The 24,914-nt window shown below is 34.4% G+C and overlaps 1 protein-coding gene across 1 annotated transcript; it reads left to right on the top strand.

The window, feature by feature from the left end:
* The first annotated feature begins 56 nt into the window (after nucleotides 1-56).
* Nucleotides 57-19,161, top strand: LOC144433506 (isocitrate dehydrogenase [NADP] cytoplasmic-like). Its single transcript, XM_078121814.1, has 11 exons — nucleotides 57-165; nucleotides 262-301; nucleotides 6,555-6,661; nucleotides 7,439-7,525; nucleotides 8,474-8,634; nucleotides 10,095-10,309; nucleotides 12,175-12,243; nucleotides 12,833-12,984; nucleotides 15,324-15,464; nucleotides 16,145-16,307; nucleotides 16,857-19,161. Exons 1-11 carry the CDS (start codon nucleotides 150-152, stop codon nucleotides 16,939-16,941), a joined length of 1,236 nt encoding a protein of 411 aa, XP_077977940.1. The 5' UTR covers nucleotides 57-149; the 3' UTR covers nucleotides 16,942-19,161.
* Nucleotides 19,162-24,914: the final 5,753 nt, after the last annotated feature.

Genomic DNA, 24,914 nt, shown 5'->3' with positions numbered 1-24,914 from the left:
ACAACGTAGAATCTCACGAGATTTCAGTCGCCCTTAGTCATCTGTGAATGAATGAATCGTTCACTCGTTACGTCGCCGCAGACCCATACATAACCTACGCACCTATCGGCTGTATATCAACGTGTACCAACTTAAATTATCTTATCAACATGTCGAAAATTAAAGGTAAGCTCTTTGGCCGGACGCAGTTACTATTATTCGCGATTGTATTTTTTTTTCTGAGATGGAGCAAAATGTGAATTTCCGTACATTTTTTTGCAGGAGGAACAGTTGTTGAAATGCTCGGCGATGAAATGACCCGGTGAGTACATGTACAAATTATTATAATTGATAATAGCATTGTACCATTGCGGTCGAATGTAACCTTGTGTTGAGTACATGACAGAATAAGATGCGTAACTATCTAAACTGCATGTTGACGTGTGTATGCCTGATCGCAACCAGTACAGGAACGGATGTGGTTGTGATGCCCCGGTACGATGAACGATACATTGAAGTGATGCACACGTGATACAGAGATAACGTGTAACTGTAACGTTAACGTGTAAAGTTCCGTATTTATTTTTCTTGTATCAGTAAAAATCGTGTTAGTCCAAGTCCATTACAACAAATCTCACTCGTCAATACTGAATTGCCAACTTTGCAAGTTCAGAGCACCTCTACCACAAATTAAAAAAACCCACACAATACAATAGAGACGGATACAATCGCGAATCGTACCACTCCCTTCACAGTGTCCGGGGTCCGACTTGGCAACGTTAACACGTCTGACACATACCCGACAGAGTCTCACACTTCCGAGTACTGTGTACCTTCAAGTATTTCCGTGCCCGCATACGCATATATTTTCCGACTATTTTGAGAATTGTGTGAAGTGTCAATGCGTTAATGCATTGCATGCTTTTAGAGGTTTAGTAGTTAGAGACAATATTAATCAAAATCCGAAGAGTGTATCATGTGTGAAGAACACGGGGAAATTTCCACTGTACATACACAGCGATTACAGTTCGCCCTGAATACATATAACATGCGTGACCCCTAGTTGACCGCAGCGCGAGTGTTTGGGCCCTGAATGACACCCGCGACTTTTGACTTTTAATCTGTAAATGAGGTCGTCACCGTCCACTAGGTCTAATGTACATGGTTATTTTACATATACTATTATAGTTTGTTGTGCATTTATAATTACATGTAACTATTGGCACAGATACACAGTCAGAGAGCATTACATAATTTACTGAACAATATAGTATCAAGCAATGGGCCATTACTCATGGGCAAGTACAATGTAGTCCTTGAACGTGTTGAAGGCAATGCCCTTTTTAAATAGACTTTGTACATATTTGGACATATTGACCAGCATACTGCAATCTAATGACCATCTCACCACACTACAAAGTTCACAGAGATACAATGGTACAAAGTTCAGTGTATATAGATACAAGTCATTATCAGAAATGTTGGTTTTCACCTTTGAGTTTAGTATATTTGGCAATATTTTGAACTGTTACTGTGCAATAAACTTCAATTGTTTTTTTTTCATGTGGATTATTTTGTATTCAGTGAGATAATATAGAAGTACCATACTGAAGTGTATTTAGTATTACAGTTACACAATATATACTTGTACAAAATGCCAGTTAATTTCTGTGATTTATCATTCGGAGACCAGTCAATAAAAAAGTATGAAAAAGAACATTTTCCCTCCGTGTCTTTCTCAGAAACAAAAGATTATATTTTCCTTTCCTGATGGAAATACTTTTCACGATCTCCTGATTGTATCTGATATATATCTTCCACTCTGGATGCCAATGTGGTATGGAATCATCTCTAAGTCTAACCTCAGATCTTGAGATTCAATGAAGGATATCACTAAACTAATGCTCCTGATCCTAGAGAAAATTTTCATTTCTAGATATCTTAAATTTGGCAGGATATATAGAATTTGGATTTTTTGCATAGCTGAAATAGTGACATATTTGCATATGAATACATATTTGAATATTCATATTATGTATTGTAACATCTAATTCTAAGAACATTTCCATACTCATAATCATGCATAGCTATAAGCTAATTATTTTTTTTTATTGAAAGATATTCAGAGCCAAGATATTGCTTATAAATTTTTCTTAAGTTCTGACGTAAAAACCCCGTGATTAATCAATGAAAGAATATGTTAAGAGGACATTATGAAGTTAGAAGTATGATAATTTTAAAAGCATTTTTCCAAAGTACATGACTATGTCTTGCATATCAATTACTTAATTTGCATAACTCTTGGTACAAGTATGCATGATCTTAAGGTCATTGGTAGATGTTCAGGTGACATGTTCATTAACAAAAAGTAGACAATTATTATATATATATATGTCTGATTGCTACATAAATCAAAACAACATGATAATTTTCATATTTTCTACATCATAAATATGTCAGTGATATGAACATTTTGTTTGCTTTGTTGCATGAAAGTAGGTAGGAGATTGACATTTGAATAAAATGTGGTCAATAGGCCATTAGAAAAGCACTGACCCAGGACAAATCACAATGGGGGAGGGGCTTAGCTGAAGTAAGTGTCAGAAAGCATTGACATCTACCCTGTTTGTGGTTATTGTGTGTAAATTTAATTGTATTTATGTGTGGGTTTATTGTCAGACACACAAAAGTTGGCTGACAAAAATGAAAAATGTTACCATGTACACATAATCATTTATCATGTCTGAATGAATATATTGAAAAGACTAGATTTTGAACAATAAATTCTGTTCATATACTGGTTCACTTTACCATGGTAAATTTAAGCAATAAACCACCCCCTGGGGATGGTATACCAAGAGGTTTTGACCAGTGAACGAAATATATGCACGAGCGATAGCGAGTGCATATATTGAGTTCACTGGTCAAAACCGAGTGGTATACCTTCCCCAGGGGGGTGGTTTATCGCTATTATATTATACCAGTATATTGAAAATATCGGAAACAAGATAAGAACTAACGTTTTCTCGTTTCATATGCGCCCCGGTGGCTAATTTGCATAACAATAACGCTGCTTTCAAGACAGCTGATCTTGGCCTCAACGTGAACGTCGTGCAGCGACTGGATTTATTTTACCTGCGAATCGTTTCTAGGGATAATCTGTACATAGATCGGCTCATTAAAAGTGCACAGTGATGAATAAACAACCTGTTTGACTCAAGGTATAAACTTGAAGTGGTTTATTGAATACAGCATGCTTCGCTCGTTCCCGGCCGAATTCGCGACTCGGTGAAGTGATAGACAGGTTGATATTTACTATGTATTTATATTACTGGAAGTTACGTCAGTAGATTTTCGGGTTTGAGGATTTCCCTCTCGGATTGATGACTGATACTCTAGGACAGGATCCCACAAAAACTTATATTTAGATTAATGGTAAGTCGGCCAGTGTAAGCTCTTTCACTTGCTTCATTTTTATGACAGGACAGGACAGCTCACCAATGTTTCCACTCCAACTAGCCGCGCCGCGCCGAGGCTAGCTGGGACCGATTTCGTGCATGCCTTGACCTTAGTACATGTAGTAGGTGATGATTTGAACAAATGCGCGATGACTTGGTTGCTTTCGAAATTTCCTTCAATAATTTCTCATAAAATATTGTCTCATTGAGAGAAAATCCTCCACTGACAATTCGGAGAGTTCACTATCACTGTATCAGTATCACGGCGGACTACAACTCAACGCTCGTAGACGAACAAAATTTGGACGCGTGCCAGCAGTGCATTATCGTACCAGCAGTGCATTATCACTCGTTTTAGACGCGCTAGTTCGATGTCTAGACCAATCAGATCCCTCGATTTCCACCATCAATATACTGGTATAATATAATACTTATTTCACCATGTTCTAATCAATTTTAGGCTGGATACCAAAATGTTTTCTAACTAAGGAAGGAGGTGTAAATGTTAATGATACTGTATAGGAACTAGACTAAATCAAACTCTATACTAAACTACCAAATATTACACATACAATTTTCACTGAGTACACATTTGCTTTCAGTGATTTGTCACACCTATTTCTAGCCATACAAATATTTACAGAAATGGCCAATGTTGGAGAATGCAGTTAAATGATGTCTAACTGAAATAACTTTGGTACTATGAGTTCAGTAACTAGTGATTTACTTTTACACGTATGTGGAAATGCACCATCTTCTGTGCCCATATTGAGTTGTCACTGTGTGGTATTTTAGCTGTATATGCCGCTATACGTCACTTCAGAAAACTCTCTTTTCAATGAAACCTCCCCTTTCTAATACTGAGGGGGAATTGATCACCACAACTCATATGTACATAACATATCAGTGTGTATATCACCACCACGTTGTAGGTTATTTGACAACAGGATGAAGGGATCTCAGTATAATCCTATTAGTGGGACAGATTTTGTCCTGTATGTAGTACTTGTGGAAATATATTGGCATCCTTTTACAAATGTATATGGTTTGTCATTTCAATTCTTTACTAGTATTGGATACCAATTTGATTTGTGAAACGAACTGAAGTGTGTACAAGAAAAATAGGATGATTCTTGACTGGAACAAAAATTATTGACACTATAATATTTGTAAATCAGATGATGTGGAATTGTAATCAAATTACCACTGTAGTTCAAGTTAACCCCCCCCCCCCCCCCCCACACCCATAAAGAATAATTGTCACCATATTATTCAATTACAATAACTAATCATATTGGAATAATCTATAGAATTAATTAACTTTATCGTATGAGAATGAAATTAACTTTAAATCATGTACAAATTTGTATACTATGTTTTGCGACCAAAATACATAAAATATTCATCAAAATATATCAATTGTAGATCATATGTTGTGTAGGCATATAATTTTCTCAAAAATTGTCATTCCATAAATTTATAGTTGAAATGTTGCCATATGTCCTTCTCCTTGATCTATCTATCCGTCATGGTCCTAAAACCTTTTAGCAAAGACATTTTTGCATAATGAATTTATTGTTATAAATCTTACCAGATTTCCCTCTCTTAGTTAATTGTAATTACTAGTGATATTTACTGCATTGATTTTATTGATATTTATTAATAGTTATATTTAAGAAAGACTCAGTTTTTTAGACAGACTTTATTTTATCGTGTAACCCTATTGTTTCAATTATTATGTCAAAATATGATTTCGTTTAATAGTATGTTATGGAATGTTTGGTATAATTTTTTCTCTCCCTTTCATTTTCTTTGTATATGAATATTTTTTTAATAAACATAATTTAATAATTATTAATATATTTACTGAAAATATTACTAGATCCATCCCTTCTCTCACTTAACTGTAACTAGAATCACTATATCATATAATATTAGCTGAGTATTATTCAGAAACTGTCATATCATATGAATTATTAATCCCATACAGCTGTACAGTAATCAAGGTATCAGCTGTGATTGCATTTGATAGTACATTTATGAAGAAATGATAGAATGTTATATTATAGCAGCCATCATATTTTATCAACCTATAAAGTAATATGATTGATAGGAACATAATGGATAGATGTGAACATTAGATAAAAATTATTACAATTTGATTTGTGTAGACAATTTTATGATTTAGTTTGATTTAATCAGTTTTGGATAATTTATGGGTGTGTATAATTTGATAATACTTTTGTAAACAAGGGTGAAGGAATACCTTTGGTTACTTTACTTGTTACGTTACCATCTGAAGGTAATTTGACAAAATTTAGTGTTCTTTTTACTATGTGGACAACCCACAAGAAAATACAGTTGCTATCATTTTGACACACAGCAATAATTTTGTTATTCATGTGAAGGTACTCTGATGTGTAACCTGGTAACTGGTTCCCTTTTAATCCATTTCATGTTTACTTTCATTGCTTGCTGTCACCCATAAATCTTTAAAACATTGTGATCGTGTGAACTTTACAAATATAAATAGTTATTTATCCCGAAATGTATGTATGTTATCAAAATTTACAAATGAATTTTCATGAAAAGTGTCAGCAAGTGATTGATAGTCTGGATGCCAACACGGTCTCTAACTAAACCAAGTCTGGTCAAAGTCCCTCAATCAGCACAAAAAGATGTGCATCCAATCAGTGAAGCCCAACTGTTATAGTGATGTAAACAGTGTATAAGTAGCATCCAGAGCTGACAAATATACCATATTTGGACATTACATAACTGCCCCAATAAACACTAACTTTATGAGGGACTGTGTTATTGGTTAGAATTTTGTGATTGATTAACAAAGACAAGATGTTAATGACTGTGGGTGGTTGTGGATGAATTTTAAATCGCATCTGATGCATATCAGGACTTCTACACAATGACTTTGACTATGCATGAGGGGAGGTGTAAATTGTAACGATATTGTATAGGGACTAGACTAGTGATTGATGACATTGTCAAAGTCTTTCAGAAGCTATTAAATTCTTGGTGATGTCAATATATATAGTTGAAAAAAAAGTGTGTGTTTTTTTGTTTTTATTTCTGACAGTTTTTCCTGATTTTTTTTTTCAGAATCATTTGGGAGCTGATCAAAGAGAAACTGATTTTACCATATGTTGATTTAGACATTCAGACGTATGATTTGGGTATTGAACACAGAGATGCCACCAATGATCAAGGTATGTAACAGTCAAACATATGATTTGGGTATTGAACACCTAGACACCACCAAGGTATACACAGTCACATTGTCTAGGGTCTATGGTAAAATCAAAGATGAGATTTGTAAGGTTAAAAAATGTACAAATATATACTCAAGAAATTACCTATTAAATACAAACATAATATGAAATGAAATATCAACTTAGTGAGAAAAAAAATCAGGGTCTACGACTTTGAGTGATATTTGTAGAAACAGCTATCAAAATGTTAATAGTTTAAGGGGAGTAATTAATGGATTCTATTTCTGGCAATCACAGATTTGAAAAGTGAAAAAGTCAATAAAATTACAAAGTGGGTATTATTATACTATACTATGAGTGAATGTATTTTGGTTCTGAACATATTTTAGCAATTTGAAACAGTGTGTGGGTGAAAATAAACCAGTGAAAATGGAATTACTTTTACTGGTAAATTCTGAATAACCATAGATAAAAAAGACAAATTTATTTCAAATCAAAACATGTTCTCACAAAAGTGATGCGTTTTTAATTACAATGCTATCAGAAATTGCTAATCTGCCAAATAAAGTGCAACCAAAATATGAAAATTGTCTCCATGCTAAATCTTTTGTGTGTCTGAATAAATATGTTCATAGTTATGTACATGATATACCAGTCTTCACACATCTAAATGGTATTTACTCAATGACATACACTTTTGACTTGATATAGCAGTCTTTACATTTCATTCACTATTTACTCAATGGTAGCTGTGATCATCTCTTCTATTTACAGTGACAATTGATGCTGCTGAAGCCATCAAGAAATGTAATGTTGGTATCAAGTGTGCCACAATTACTCCTGATGAGAAAAGAGTGGAAGGTAAGAGTGTACGATGATTGATCTCAGATCCTCCAACTCTGAGATTAGGCCCCCCAAAAATAATTGTTTGGTTCCGGTATGACGCCACCCAACCTAGTTTTTCACTGCTGATCCTAAACTTTTTTATAGGTAATTCAGATTTTTTTTTGAAAATCAAACAATTTTGCAAAGTCACGAGAGAAATAGTGAGATTTGATGACATTATCGTCTTGTCATCAAAACAACATGGCAGAATACAGTGTAGCACACAATGTCGTCTGCATATTATACAGAAAGTGAGAACACATACTAGTAATTGAGAAATCTCTGTTGACCTCTACGTGCATTGGAACAACCTGAACCAGAACCCCCCCCCCCCCCCCCCCAAATAGAAATAAATAAATAACAAATTCCCTGCCTACCTACCTACCCACCCTGTTTTGAAATTTGGCGTTATCAGACCCACACAATTTTTTTCTTTGGCCTTATGGTAATCAATTCAGCTAATAATAACACCAATAATTTCTGCATATTTCAGATTGTCCATTATTCATATTACTTATTACATGATAAAAATTAATAATATTATACAGTATATACTAAGTCCAGAAATTAATGTATAGTCTATGGTCATACTTTTTGTATCTAAAACCATTATTCCATTTGGTGATTGTTGAATTAAATGGTTGCTTCCATAAGCGATGATTACATGAAATACTTAAAAATATGTACATGGTTGAACGCAACTGAAAGCAATATTTTTTTTCACTATTGTTCGCAGTTATAATTATTCCTGTGTTTTTAATCATTACACCCTGAAGTACATTTTCCTTTGATCATTATGTATGTATTTAGTTTTGCTGAATTTTGACAATTAAATCAAAATGCATTTTTCACTAAAAAGGATTTTCCTGTATAGTTAATTGCAGATATTTAAGCATTGACACGTTTTGACACTTTTTGTTACAGAGTTCAATTTAAAGAAAATGTGGAAGTCACCAAATGGAACAATTCGTAATATCTTAGGGGGCACAGTTTTCCGGGAAGCTATCATATGTAAAAATATTCCAAGACTTGTACCAGGTTGGGAGAAACCAATTGTGATTGGTCGTCATGCCCATGCTGACCAGGTGAGTAATGAAACCATACTTTACTAGAGGACATTTCATTGGCCCTTCATATTGTAAACTGGATTGAAGTATGGATCTAGTTGAAATCATATAGTTCAAATATTTGACAATTATAGTATGTTTTAATCTTTTTGTTGGTGATGGAAGTGATTCAAAATCTACATCAAATTTTATACTGAATAGCCGTCTCATTATCTAACAGCAGACTCTTACATAATAGGTATTAGTAGCAAATACAACTTGGAGCTAACATGTTGTGGTGTATTTCTTTACTTCCTCATACTTTTGACGTACATTGTAAAACTTGTTCCTGTTCCAGTTTTTTAACAACTCATCTGGTCTTCCTTATTGACATAACATTTAAAACACAACTTGTTTAGAATTCAGGTGTTATATAAGACATTAACTGGTCATCTATGAATGAATGAATGAATGAATATCACTACAACCAATTGTTGTATGTTATACAAAAGTGTAGAAGACATTAACTGATCAGTGATTGTCTATGAATGAATGAATGAATGAATGAATGAATGAATGAATGCATGCATGCATCAATGAAAAGCACTACAACCAATTGTGTTTTTTATTCATTCATTCATTCATTCATTCATTCATTCATTCATTCATTCATTCATTCATTCATAAATGATCAATTAATGTCTTATATAACACCTGAATTCTAAACAAGTTGTGTTGTGTTATGTTTCTAAGCAAGACCAGATGAGTTGTTACAAAAAACTTGAACAGGAACAAGTTTTACAACTTCATGATTATTCAGTCGTATTTTGCCCTTCGTTAATTTCTTTCTCCAAACTTGTACTAAGTAGTTTTGTGCAAAACCAAACACTCCCTAGGGAGAAAGAGAATTAGAAAGATATGAAGTTCATAGCAAGTTCCATTTCTTGTCATACTTCATTGATTACAACCATACATTCCCTTTAAATTATAGAATGATCATGCAGAGAATTATTAAAACCTCATTTCATGCATGGTGTCACATCTGTACAGTTCTTTTCATTAGTGGTTGAACGGGTTGTAGAAATGGTTCTGTGTAAATATAAATTCACACTCAATACCTACACTATCTATCAAAAAAACATCCCGATCTGTTCAACAAATATGACCATTTAATGATCCCATATGGTTTCAAAAGGGTGTTTCATATTGAAAGGGGGCCAAAAGTTTTATGGAATCCTACGATATTTAGATTTCAACATTTCTGCTTATGTTATGTTATGCACAAATGTAATAGCTTATTTGGATTTCTAAATTCAAACATAAACAATCTTATAAACATTTGAAAACATTTTAATTAAAAGATATCAGAGTCTAAACTAAGAAGAACGATTGATTTCTTGTTTTGTGAAATCCAATAAAAATATAATGTTTTGTGAGAGACAGACCCTCTTTTAATTCTTCATTACCAACATTTCCTATTTTTCTCTTTCATTTCACAGTACAAAGCAACAGACTTTGTAGTTCCAGGACCTGGTAAATTAGAGTTAAAGTTTACACCTACCAATGGTGGTGAAGCCATAGATCATGTGGTGTTTGAATTCAAGAACAGTGGTGGCGTGGCTCTTGGGATGTACAACACAGATGCATCAATTGTAGACTTTGCCCACAGTTGTTTTAAATATGCAATAAACAGAGGCTATCCACTCTATCTCAGGTTAGTGTAATAGTTAAATATTGCTATAGACGAGAGATATATCACGTGTTAGTGTAACAGTTTTAAAAATTGAACAGGGTTATCCACTCTCTCAAGTTAGTGTAATGGTTAAATATTACAGGGGTGGGGGGGGGGGGGGCTACATCTTGTGTTAGTGTAATGGTTTTAAATATTGGATGGGGGGATATCCACTCTCTCAGGTTAGCATAATAGTGGTTTTAAATATGCAATAGACAGATTATTGATGTTATCTCGCATATTAAAGCAGTATGCATGTAGTAAACAGGTAGTTATTTATAAAGCCATCAATAAAGAAGACATATATGTACAATTTATATGCTTCATAAAAATCTTGTCACATAGCTAATAATTTGAAAATAAATAATATTTTTTTATGTCAAGAACATTACCAGTAAATTGCGATCATGTTAAGGGATACAGATAAAATCTAGATGTCAATAGCATTGACATGACTTAGTGCTAACCATGCTAATGTAACTATACTGGTTGTGTGTCATTGTAATAATAATAATAATAATAATAAACTTTATTGCAACTTTATCTATATTACCAGATATCAGTACAATACAATACAATACAATACAATACAATACAGTACAATACAATACAATACAATACAATACGATAAAGTATAAAGAAGAATACTTGTATTGAGTTTCACAGTGTGAAAATCAACACATCATATTGGTTATACAGATAGTGATGAGCCTCTGAGGCCAGATGTAAGCATATAATTTCAGGTCTGACACGTTTGGACATGTCAGATAGTTCGAGTACTGTTCAAAATGGATGTCTATTAGGAAACACAAATGACCCTGTTATCTTTACAATGTATGTGATTATAAATAGTTTCACTTCAGTTATTATTTTGATTTACTTTGTGTATTTTGTTATCAACTTTCAAATGTATCTTAGCTTCACACAGAGATGAATGTCTTGTATGTACAGAGTATCAAGATATAATCCATGTGATAACATAAAATGCAATTAACAAGTAACTAAATATATTTAAAGATAATCTTCTATCTCTACTGCTCTACCTAATAGAGTAGTGAGTGGTAGTACACATTAAAATAGTGTATCTAAACACAATTCCTTATCCTTAATGGTACAATGACTGACTGCATCCGCAATATTTTTAGAAGCTTCCTTTAAGGAGCATTGTGCATTCCCTGGGGTAGGGAAGGTGGTCTGCTGGGAATAATAGGGTGGCAGTCATGAAAATATGGTAATATAATAACTAACCTTCCCACTACAGTAAACTGAGAAATAGTGTGTCAGGGACCTGACTATAAAGAAGTAATAGCTAGAAGTGAAAGACATCTAGACTTTTCAAGTAAACACAGGATTATAGATCAAGAAGGCAGGCTGAATTCATTATAGTGTAGTATCAATTTAAGTACATGATATATTTACAACACTTTGTGGTGTCTTTTAGGGAACTATTGTCAAGTATTACATACAGGATGGTTTATGACAAAAACCATACGTACTTTATCAGTTCACTCATTTGTTAAGTTAATTCAAAGGCCAGGCGCATTCTTGCATTTGTGCTATCTTATCAGTGGACCATAAGGATTACATAGGATTATTCTTTTGCTTTGAAACAACTTTTTCTGTAGCTATTTTTCAATCACCTCTTCAGGTCAAGTAATTTTAAAATATATTAGCTGTGGCAGGAATAATGTTAATTGATGAAATTATTGTTACTATATTACAGCACAGTTGTTTATTGATGAAATAGTTTGTTGTAGTATACTGTATAGATAATATAGAAGCCATTACGATGCTTGTCCATTAACACACATTACCGGTACTTATATTTGTCACTTTTATCTTTACAGTACTAAGAACACAATTCTTAAGAAGTATGATGGCAGATTTAAGGACATCTTCCAAGAAATCTATGACAAGTAAGTATCATTATCATTTCTAAGAACTATGTATTATGAAATGAAACAAAAAACATAGCTTTCAATATGATTACTGTAGATTACGGTAATACAATAGACGGATTCACAATTTTAATTAAAATCAAGAACTGTTTTTTATTAATATTTTTAGGGGTTTCACACTACTCTCAACTTAACCAAACATAAAACAAATGTTAACAGTTTAAGTCTATCGTGAGCTGGCTTAAATTAGGCCTGGTAATGGTGGAAGCAGTTAGTTTAGTGCCGACATAAGTTTGTCCCACAACATTCCACAGTCCCTGGTGTGTGACAATACGTACATGTCATGCTAGTAACAAAACACATCATTGTGAATATTGTGTACAATCATTGGTAGAGAGTATGAAGTCAACCACGATAAGGGGAGAATAGTTTCCACGGTGATACGTCATTAAGGAATGATGACTAACATTCCAAGACCCTCAACAAATCATTTTACTTATCCAAATTTCCCATGGGATATTGTGCGTTTCTTGCAATGATATGGAAATGCAGAAAATAAAACAGTTTATAATCCCAGTGTAATGATTGCAACGTTTCTCTATTTCAGAGACTACAAGTCCACATATGAAGCCAAGGGAATTTGGTATGAACACAGATTGATAGATGATATGGTTGCTTATTGCATGAAGTCTGAAGGTGGATTTGTATGGGCTTGTAAGAACTATGACGGTGACGTACAGTCGGACTCTGTTGCTCAAGGTAAGACATGGGAAGTTAGAACATTGGTTAGGTTTTGTATGGTGATGTACAGTATGAAATTGTTGCCCAAGGTAAGAGATGGGAATGTAGGAGAGTGGTTCAATTCTGTTTTGGGCTTGTAAGAACTATGACGGTGATGTACAGTCTGATTCTGTTGCTCAAGGTGAGACGTAGGAAGTTAGGATAGTGATTAGGTGATGTGCAGTCTAATATTTCATTACTGAGTGTATGTAAAATACCATACACAAGTTGCAAGTTGCCATTTCAAAAAATATTAGGGAAATAGTAGTAATAATGTGAATTTATAACGTGCCTTTCCTCCTGAGAGCTCAAGGTGCTCACAGTTGTTGCCCTGGCATGGATCAATGGCAACACAACAGCCCTTTATACTTCCTCAACTCCCTGGGGAGCATGCAAATCTAAATGTCAAATCCACGCTGAAATAAAATAAGTGTTGTCAGTGTGCATACCATGGGAAGAACACTGATTCTCATATCAATAGTTACGACTGACTATGTATACACTGTGTTGTGTTAGATATCAAGATGCAGTTATCTCCATGACAACTATCTGCAGTGTAGACTTAGTTGTAATGTTAACTAAACTGACCTCCAGAGATAGATAGTTGTTTACATCATCCAGGATGTTGTTGTTTTAAAAACAGCTACGTCTTACATTCCTAAGTAGCCTTGTTGTTAACATGTAGATACCAGTTTAACCTTGGTTGATAACTTCTTAAACACAATAATCCTTCAATTTGTTGATTGCTTTGTTTCTTTTGAAAACTCTATTTGTAAATACAAAGTTCTAAGACAAACCACATGAGATGGCATTGGTGTATTTTCCTTAAACATTTTGTCAAGTAATAACAAGTGGATAAAAAAACCACAATTAACTAGTGGGTATGCATGTTTGGAAATTCCAAATCATTGTTATGTAAGTGTCTTGGTATGTCTTGCCATTGTTGTTGTTGTTGTTGTTGTTGTTGTTGTTGTTGTTGTTTTAGATAATTTTTTACATTCTCATACAATTCCTGTAATTAATCAAATGAAAGTATAAATTTTGGAGAATATAAAGTCTGATGTTCTTTATAATGCCTAACTTGTTTTCTAGATCCACCAAGATTTAAAATTGACTTTCTTCCTTCCCATTCAAAGGCAGACATGAAATTTATGTTGTCACTAGCTATGTTCAGAGTACAGATGTGAGTTTCAACTCTAAGCGACATAAGTAGTAAAACTGATAAGCTGGATGTTGGGTCCCATTCACATAGTATTTTATACTTGAGTCATTGACAACATAAATCACACCAAAATCATCAAATATTAGCATGCCTTCATTTGTTCCAATCACTTAGCAGTAACCCTGATTTTTATGTCAGGATTCAGAGTGGACATAACTAGTGAAGTGTGAACCCCCCTGACAATTTCAATGAAAGAGTAGGCTATTGACCTTTGTAGGAATCCTTGTTGTTTACATGTAGATATCAGTTTAACCTTGGTTGATAACTTCTTAAACACAATAATCCTCCAATTTGTTGATTGTGCTGTTTCTTTTGAAAACTCTTTATTTGTAAATACAGAGTTCCAAGTTATTTAAATCAAACCACATGGGATGACATTGGTGTATTTTTCTTAAAAATTAAAATTCTGTCAAGTAATAATGAGTGAATAAAAATCACTTGGGTATGCATGTTAGGAAATTCCAAATCATTGTATGTCTTGCTGCTGTTGTTGTTGTTGTTGTTATTGTTGTTGTTGTTGTTGTTGTGCTTTTAGATAATTTATTACATTCCCATCCAATTCCTGTAAATTCATCAAATGAAAGGATAAATTTCGGAGAATAGTCTGATTTTCTTTGTAATACCTAACTTGTTTTTTATAGATCTACTGAAATTAAGATTGTCACTATTTCCATCCCCCCTTCAAAGGCAGATATGAAATTATGTTGTCCCTATTTCAATGAAAGAATACAGACTATTGACCTTTGTAAGAGGCAAAGTTTGTGTTTGTACTTGTAAGTTGTAATGTGTTATTCATTTGATAAGATCAGATGAACCATGTCTATTTCTGTTAATCTGCCTCGTTGAGTAACACCTAAATTTATCATCAAATTAAAAATAAACTAACAAAATATGATATGGCTTACTGGAAGGTGACCAGACTTCATTAGTTAGAAGCTATCTGTGACATTGAATCTGAATATATCCTTCCTTTGTAATGAGGGACTCAAAGCCACAGATAGCCTTAGACTAAGTCCTCATCTCCTCTCATAATAAACACAAATCTTTCGTAATATGTTATTGCTATAATAAGTGTTATATGGTTGTTTTATGTTAGGGTATGGTTCACTTGGTATGATGACCAGTGTCTTGATCTGTCCTGATGGTAAAACTGTTGAAGCTGAAGCTGCCCATGGCACAGTTACCAGACATTATCGGTTTCATCAACAAGGGAAGGAAACCTCTACTAACTCCATAGGTGAGAATGACTTGGTAGTTAATTCGTCATAGTTATAAGGAATGTCTACTAACTCCATAGGTGAGAATGACTTGGTAGTTAGTTCATCATAGTTATAAGAAATCTCTACTAACTCCATAGGTGAGAATGACTAACTCCATAGGTGAGTATGACTTGGTAGTTAATTCGTCATAGTTATAAGGAATGTCTACTAACTCCATAGGTGAGAATGACTTGGTAGTTAGTTCGTCATAGTTATAAGAAATCTCTACTAACTCCATAGTGAGAATGACTTGGTAGTTAGTTCGTCATAAGAAATCTCTACTATCTCCATAGGTGAGAATGACTTGGTAGTTAGTTTGTCATAGTTATAAGAAATCTCTACTAACTCCATAGGTGAGAATGACTTGGTAGTTAGTTCATCATAGTTATAAGAAATCTCTACTAACTCCATAGGTGAGAATGACTAACTCCATAGGTGAGAATGACTTGGTAGTTAGTTCGTCATAGTTATAAGAAATCTCTACTAACTCCATAGGTGAGAATGACTGTAGCCTTTGCTTCTACTAGTGTTTGGACAATTGATGGAGTGTAGATTCCATAGGTGTACAGAGAAACAATAAATGGACACCACATGGCATGTACTGTCTATATCATAACTGGGTATAACATGAAGTTCATGTTTTCCATTTGACTGACAGCTTCCATATTTGCCTGGACTAGAGGTTTGGCACACAGAGCTAAACTGGACAACAATGACAGCTTGGCAAGATATTCTAAAAACTTAGAGACTGTGTGTGTGGAGACTATCGAGGCTGGTTTCATGACAAAAGACTTGGCTGCATGTATTAAAGGTTTACCAAAGTAAGTACCCATCATTGCTAATATACCCTTTCAGATACCAGAGATTTGGCCATTTTGCATGTAATGATCCCAAGAGGGTGCCCCCCCCCCCCCCCCCCCCCCCCCCAATTTGGCAAAGTGAGGACTAAACTTTGGTCATATGGCCACTGATCATATGGCAATGTACAAAGCCGTGAACAAAAAATGTGTGTAAAAGAACTCCCACCGTGTCTTACACTAGTGGTCAAGCTTGCTTTGATTACTGCATGGTAGTCACTAATAAAATAGTCCAGTTAGAACAATACGGAAATGAGTGGTAACTTCATGTCTGCTGTCTTTACATTACAATACTCGACTATTCTGGCCCTCACTTCTGGTTCCAAAATGACTTGCAAATAGCACCCCTAGTGGCCAAACCATGAAATCTTTTATTTCTCTGATAACCAGAGTATGGCACATTGTTAATACAAAAAATTTACTATATAACTTTTTGTTTTATGCATACCTATTTCGTTTCCATTCTCACATCTGAGAGACTTAAATTTTTACTTTGATTTTGTTTCCCTACAGTGTGCAACGTTCAGACTACCTGAGTACTTTTGAATTTCTAGACAAGATTGCAGAGAACTTGAAAAACAAGATGAGTAAACTCTGATCTGTTGGTGCAAACAACCAAACCATGGACCCATAAATCACCTGATGTAGCAAAATGTCTCTGATGTGAATATGTAAATGGACTTTCTTACAAGGAAGATGATATAGCGATTGTAGATTTAGTTATAATTAGTGATTCATAGCAAAGTAAATGAGTATTTTTTTATATTCAGGGGTAGTTTCAATTTTATTTGGCTCCAAGACTTCCATGTACTATCATATGTTTTTTAGGTTATTTTGATTTATTTTTTAGGTTGAGTATAGATGCAATATCAATTAAAGAAGTACTGCTATTTTCATAATCTGCCCAAATGTGAATGAATGCTGCCCTCTAGAGGTGGTAGGTGGAAAGTATAAGTAGGAAATGTATGGACTTATGTTTGGGTTGAAAAATAGTGCATTTTATGTGTAATTTATTTGCACATAATCTTGATGTATGTAAATGTACTTGTTAATTAAATAAAGGTAAAAAGTACATGCAGTCAAACTGGAGTTTTGATAGATTTTTTCTTTTCTTTTTGTTTATTTAAAAAAATAAAGGTATGGGTATTATCAAATAGTAAACCATGGTCATTGATATTTTGGCCAAGATGTGGGAAATTTACTTTCTGAATTTTTCATGTTGAATGTAGTAACATTTCTGAAGAACTCTATAGAGTGTATCTTAAAACTGATGGCTATATTTCTTTTATTTATCAATACTAATCATGAAAAAACTACTAAATAACAGGATAACAAGGTATCGCAAGCACTTCAGGTAAACAATTTGCAATAAAACAGCATGCAGGTGAACAATGTTAGCAATTATTCTATATCCAATTCATAACCACCAAAAATATATTTATCAGTGTCCTGCCATCAAATAGTCATGTAATTCATATAAAGATTTTATAGTTTGATTTCTATAGTAATATCTATGTGATTGCTGGTATTTGTATACTTATCTATAGTACTCGTAGGATTAAAGATCCACTTGCTGTAAATGGGGTAATATTTTTTCGATCACACAACCAGCAATATATTCACTGAAACTTGTTAAAATACCAATAATTTTACATTGTATGCGTCAATTACAGGTTTGTTTTATCTATAAGTAGTATAGTAATAAGTTGAAATTGTGATTCATTGGGTGCTGAATTTTGGGTATGGACCCAAAAATCAATTTGATTGGATATTATTGTTCAATACTATGTGAACTGCTACTCAAATATGTTTACCCACAGGGATACAATACATCTATCTCATGGTACAAGTAATTCATTATGATTATATCTAACAAAACCGTTTCAAAACATGTTCCATTTGCAGCTAGTGCAGCTTTGAGCTTGCATGAGAAACTACTACCTTGAGCCATTATCACTCTAAATAGTTTGCCCTCAGTAACCACCATCTTTTAGTTTCTGTTAGTAGATACTTAGATTACATTTCATGTTGTTATCAGTGAGCAAAAGTGACTTTAATAATATCTTGTGACATAGTGCAGTCAGTAGATAGGAAAGTTCAAGAAACTAGTGAGGAACATCATAACTGTACTCGATGTTAGAAATAGGGTTAGGCCCCCTGACATAAGTGATTTGTATCCCCGATTTCTAGCTGTTCCCCACACTTCACATAGGGTCAGGCCCCCTGATATAAATTTTATTAGTATTGCTACAATAGTCCAGTCTGTAAGATACAAAATTTGTGCAATGCTATCAGCTGTGTGGTTTAGAAACCTGACCTCTTGCATTCCCCCACACATCACATAGGGTCAGACCTCCTGACTCCTGACACCAACCCAACTTCTTACAGCCCTGCACACATCACATAGGGTCAGACCCCCTAACATAAACCCTGCCTGTATCACTGATCACAAATGGTCCACTCTATTGAAGTAGAGTATAGACAATTTTTAATTCATCAAAGCCAAGAGTTTTTTTACACTAGCTCACTCTGTGTAATTGTCAAAAGTGTTCACCAAAACAGTGCACCAAATCAGGGACTAATGCTATAAAAAGTATAACACAGATTATTCATGTATTACTGCAAGATAAAATGTAATGATATAAAAGTTACGTCATGTCATCTTGATGTACTTGGTTCACTCATTCTTTGCCATATCTGTATTCTCTCCGATGTTTTACCATTTGTGTATTTGATGGGTCAAATAAGGTAGGGTTGGTATGCAGAGGTGAAATGATAACTCTGAAACTGCACTTGATAAATCAGGTGCTTTTACAAATGTGAAGTAATTTTTAGAACAAATAAAATTTTCAAAACAAGGAAAAGTATTTGTGTCTGTCATTTTTCACAAACTTGTTTTGTTTACGAGTTACAGAGCAAATGGTATATCACGTTTGCATTCATCTGTTCATATAACCAGATATTTGCTGGTGCAAGTTCAAGTACAGCCAGTTTCAAGTTACCATTCCCCAGCTCTGTTTGATACAACCACACAGAAACCAATAAGAAACTGCACATGACACACTTTAAGAAAGCAACATTTAATGAATAGTTTCTTGCAACATTTTGTCTAAAATGAAAAGTGCCACTATGCAGACGTCAGAACAAAACATTGGCACCCGTATGTCTGCATCTAGTTGCAGTATGTTTACAATGTAAATGGTTTATTTCATTTAGACAAAATGTGGCAACAAATTGCAATCTTGCTATCTTAAGAGTAGAGCATGCAGTTTCATATTGGTTTTTATATGGTTGTGTAGTGAATGGTAACTTGATATATTGTTACTTGATAATTGGAGTTGAAGATAAAAACTCACATTAGGTGTCCCTGCAGCATTGTGATTTTGATTATGCACACATTTGATTGGACATTGTTGACTGCTTTGATGCTAATGAACCCTTCAATATATAGGTTTCAAACAGAGAGCATAGGAAATCAGTCAATGCACTACAGCATACTAGTATGATGATAAGACCATAGACAGTGGAGGGGTCTGTCTATGGATATGATAGACTTAAGAGTTTGTTACTTTACTGAGATAACGCCCTCATAGTGATCTACTTTGATGTAGTTTTCAAGCACATTTTTTTGTGTTGAGACCAGTGAGAGATTTGACATTCTCTGGAGCAATACAGCACTTGTCTACACTTGGAACACTTGAGTAACTTGCTACCATCTGGACAGGTGTTTACAAAGCAGGCTTCACACAGTTGATCTCTCTGTATTGACCTTAGGTGGAGGTTGAACATTCGGTTAATTACAGTGATGTCATCACAGTCAGCATTGAAAGCTGATTGGATGCGTTTTGTTTCGATATCGGAACCATCTGGGATGAATGGAAACCAATGATGGATACCATCTTTCTTCACCAACATGAGTGGATGGAATGTTACAAGATATAATCCAGCCACGTTCTTATACTCCATAATGGTTTCTCGTAACATTGCGAGACCACCAGGCATTTCAGAACCTGTGATTTGTAGTACTTCCATCACAGGGACCACTGCTATGTGTTTGCCTACAACTGGTAGCCGTGCCACTAAGTCTGGCATACATATCAACGATGCAGCGATATCACCAACCTTAGCAGTAAAGAAACCATCACTCACTGACTTATCCCCTATCTTCTTTATTCGGCTGCATTCAAAGATGTTATTCATACCACACCTGTCGACTCTGCATCTCAAATTATTCATGGCTATCTCAAACACCTCATCTTTAGTTTTCTTCCAAGTTTCAATCATCGTTCCATTGATGTATTGACGAGAATGGGGCAGATCAATGGCAATAGCACATCCAAGAAAAGGTACATGTTGGAAGGTGTTGAAAAATAATGTGCCTGGAATGTGTTTCCACATATCTGAAGCCCAACCTACATGCTTCACAATTGGTAGGAGAAATTTGCGAACGTTACTAAATTTCTTGAACCTACAGTTTTCAGTGCCATGGTAAGTCTCGTCCATAGTCTGCAACATATTAGAACAATAAATTTCCAGTAGACCTCTGATTTCGTGTACAGATCTTGTCTTGGGTAATTCATGTAAAACACTTTTAATGTAGATATTCTTCAGACCAATTTCCATGCCTGTCCCTTGGCCATCTTTCCGTTCAACCTTTATGAAGAACGTATTCACATTCACCTTGGCTCTGTACTGTTCTGCCATACCCTTTTGTTGTAGCTTTTCCTGGATGACTTCTAAGGCCAATAATGCAAACTTGTCCTTTGGAAGCACACCAATATTAGCATCCATCTCTAGTATATTGTATTCCGGTTCTGTCTTTGTGAAATACAAAGTAGAATATGAACTACCATATTATACCATTCACTAGTCAAGTTATTGTTTTGGAACAAAAATTTTGGATTGTAAATACCCTGGTCATTCTACGTCATGACAACTGTGTCTACATTACTGGTTCTGCAGTGCCCTTTATAGCTAATGAGCTGACTGTCACCTTATTAGCTATGAGCACTTACATGAATCCTGATGACTTAGTCAGATGACTTAGTCAAACTAAGTCATTGGGGTTCATGTAATGCTTAGTTGCATAGCATTTGTTACCAGCTCAGAATGATGAAAATTTACATACATTTGTATTTACAATTTTCGAACTCTTACTTAGGGCCATGAGTAGCATTCATTCAACACATTCATTAGAATCATTACTATGGCAACACTGCCAACAAGCAAAAATATGCAAATCGCTGGACTGACAAATATGTTGGGTGTTTGGATGTTCCCATATGTGAATACATATGTGTACCATTTGAACACCATACAAACAAGCCAAGTTCGGCATTATAAAAAATTGAAAATTTTAGTCCATGTTGTTGCAATATTACAGAAGAAATGAACGAACTTTGTAGTAAAGTTCCTTTATTCACATTTATATTGAACTATCTTTAAGGAGGCCTAGGAACCCCCAACTCGTACCAAGTTTATTAGTATGTACCACAATTCCCTGGAAGTTTGAAACTGTACGTTTATACCGTATACCGTACGGATCGTCTTGCCGTGAACGTTTTCGTCTACACAGTACATGTACTCACTTCACACTCCAAAACATGCAATGTACATTATCTTAACTGTTATACTACACATTGCTAGCCTAGAATCCTTGCGAATTGGGGTTTTGAATTCGTTATTTCCAGATGGCATATGTACCCGGGAAAAACAAAATGCAAAATCCCCATTCGTCTGGATTCTAGGCTACACATTGCTCATGCTCCGTTGTTCTACATCTGCGATTATTGTAATAAACAATCACAAAGTAATAACTTACCAAATTTATAAGTCACTCGACTCTAAAAATTCAAACTCGCACTTCTTCGAAGAAAGTCTAGTCACACCATAGATATCAAGAGAATTTCCCGCCTTGCTGTGCAACGCCAGGGTTCAACACTGCCCTCTATCGGATAGGTAGGATTATACTGGGGATTGTGTCGGTTTAGTATGAACTCGTTTAGAAAAATGAGACAAATATTTCATATACATTTTATTTTGTGTATTTGTTTTAATGTATTTTATTCTCTTGTTGATGAGTCGATTAGTATTGGTTTCGTTAAACCAATGTACTGCGCCATCTATGACATATAAATCAAATCTTTCGTTTATGCTTACAGACGAGTGCCACTAACTTTACAATGTAACATATCTCAACCCAATTTCTGTTGTGTGGATGTGGAAGACAAATACAAATTACTAGTACAAATGCAGGGTAAAATGTGAGTCTGACGTACAGAATATTTTTTGTCGGTCAATTTTTACACATAAATAGTCTGATTTTGAGTTGAATGATAAGGTGTACACACATTGGGTAATTACGTGAAATACTATGTATATGGATTTAGAATAATAACTGCCACGTCATATCTTATCTGATGTCAAAAGCACAGAACTTTATACTTATGACGTCATTTTTGTACCAAGTGATTGAAATGTTGCTATGCATTGGTAAATTGGGCCTTTTGTAGAGAATGACTGTCATCATTGAAGAATAAGGAGCTGCATGGTAAATTTGGGTGATGATGGACATTACGGTTATTTTCTTATAAAGTTATATGGCATGAAGATACTGTAGCGATGACAAACCTCTTACAGTATCATAGTAGTTTGCTTAAGGTCTGATTTTCACATACACATGCATACACACACACACACACACACACACACACATACATATACAAACATACATGCATGCATACATACATACATATATACATGCACACACATAAATGCACACACATGCATGCATACATACATACATACATACATACACACACACACACACACACACACACATACATACACACACATACATGCACACACAAGATTATTTTGTAAACTTTATATTTTTAATCAATAATCATAAAAAGCTACCATCCATATTTTTCAGGCAAGCTGCTTGTCCCCCAGAAAACTAACAATACGGATTGAGCCTGGATTATGTTACAAGTGATAAGAAATATGTGATTATTTAATGACTGAAAGAAGACACAGCGACTGCTGACTACATTCTATACAAGGAAACACAAAAACTGACCAACTTGTGTATGTGTGTGGTCGAACCCCAAAACTGACCAACAAGTAAGTGTATGTGTGTGGTCAAACCCAAATAAAATGTTCCATCACATTTTAACAGCTGTATGAATGCATATTATCTATATACATCTAGCATTAGTAGCACTTTGCACTTAGTATAAGTTGTTGTTGTTTAATACAAAATAAATGTGAAAATCTGAATTCTTAGCAGTCTGAAAATATAAAAAGTCTTGTGTATGTAACTTGGGAGGGTGTACGTGTTACAATATGACTGCTGACAGCCAACACATACATGGGTGATAATGAGGTAAGACTCTTGTTTATATGATTAGGTTACAAATCTTTCCTGGTATAAGATTTTCATCTGAACAAATCAGTGATGTCAGTCTGAGCTATGGACAGCCATTATTTCGTTACACAATTTTGTATTTTTTTTGAACGGGTTTTAAAATCATGACCATAAATTTATGTACATGCCTACGGTAGTCGTTGCAGGACAACCTTAGTTGATTATCTATTCTATCACCAACTAAATAAACAGCAACTTCCGACGTTTGGATAGTTATGATGTCCACTGTTAAAACATAACAAAATTCTGTGCATTATCTGTAATTGCTGAGTTTCCATTTTTCACCGTTCTATCATGAAAGACTATGATATGCTAAACTATAGGGAAGAAACGAATACTACAATACTGCTAATAATTGATTCGTATTTATCATTGCTGCACACCCATTTCAGTTACTGGAGCCGTCTCCTTAATTGTCATTATTTTGTTAAGCTGACAACTAACTTGTGAAAACTTACAACTATTTATTACTTAATAATATAAATATCACAATAGGCAAATCAAAGCAAGACTCGGCCCAAATGAAGACAATTTTGTCGAATATTAAAATGGCATAAAAATCAAAATAATAAACCGTTGCATTTAGTTACGGCAGTTATAACTATGTCATGCCTAGGATACAAGGGTTAGACAACAGAAAATTATCACCTAATCAGCTTTATTTTAGTTTTACATTTGTAACGAGCAACTTGCTCATTGTGTTTGTCCATTTCAAATTTCTCAAAGTAATTATTTATTGTTTCAAGACGTGTTTTAAACTGTTATTTGTATGATATAAAAGAGGAAATAAACATCTTTGCTGATGTAATATTACATGCATCAGGAAACTGAAGCAACTTGACTGAAAGATTTCATGGTGTGACATTTAGAGCACAAAGTCTTGAACTTTGACTTTACAAGCTACTTCCAACATGTACTATATGTGATGTTCAACATACCATGTATACAGAATGTGATTTTCAACATACCATGTACATAGAACATGTTATGTTCAACATACCATGTATACAGAACATGTGATATTCAACATACCATGTATATAGAACAAACATGATGTTCAACATACCAAGTACACGTAATATACTTGATGTTCAACATATCATGTATATAGAACATATGTGATGTTCAACATACCAAGTACA

This window comes from Glandiceps talaboti, chromosome 4 (genome assembly GCF_964340395.1).
Source record: "Glandiceps talaboti chromosome 4, keGlaTala1.1, whole genome shotgun sequence".
Lineage (NCBI taxonomy): Eukaryota > Metazoa > Hemichordata > Enteropneusta > Spengelidae > Glandiceps > Glandiceps talaboti.
Note: the sequence above shows the minus strand (reverse complement) of the source record. Positions and strands in the feature narration are given on the sequence as shown.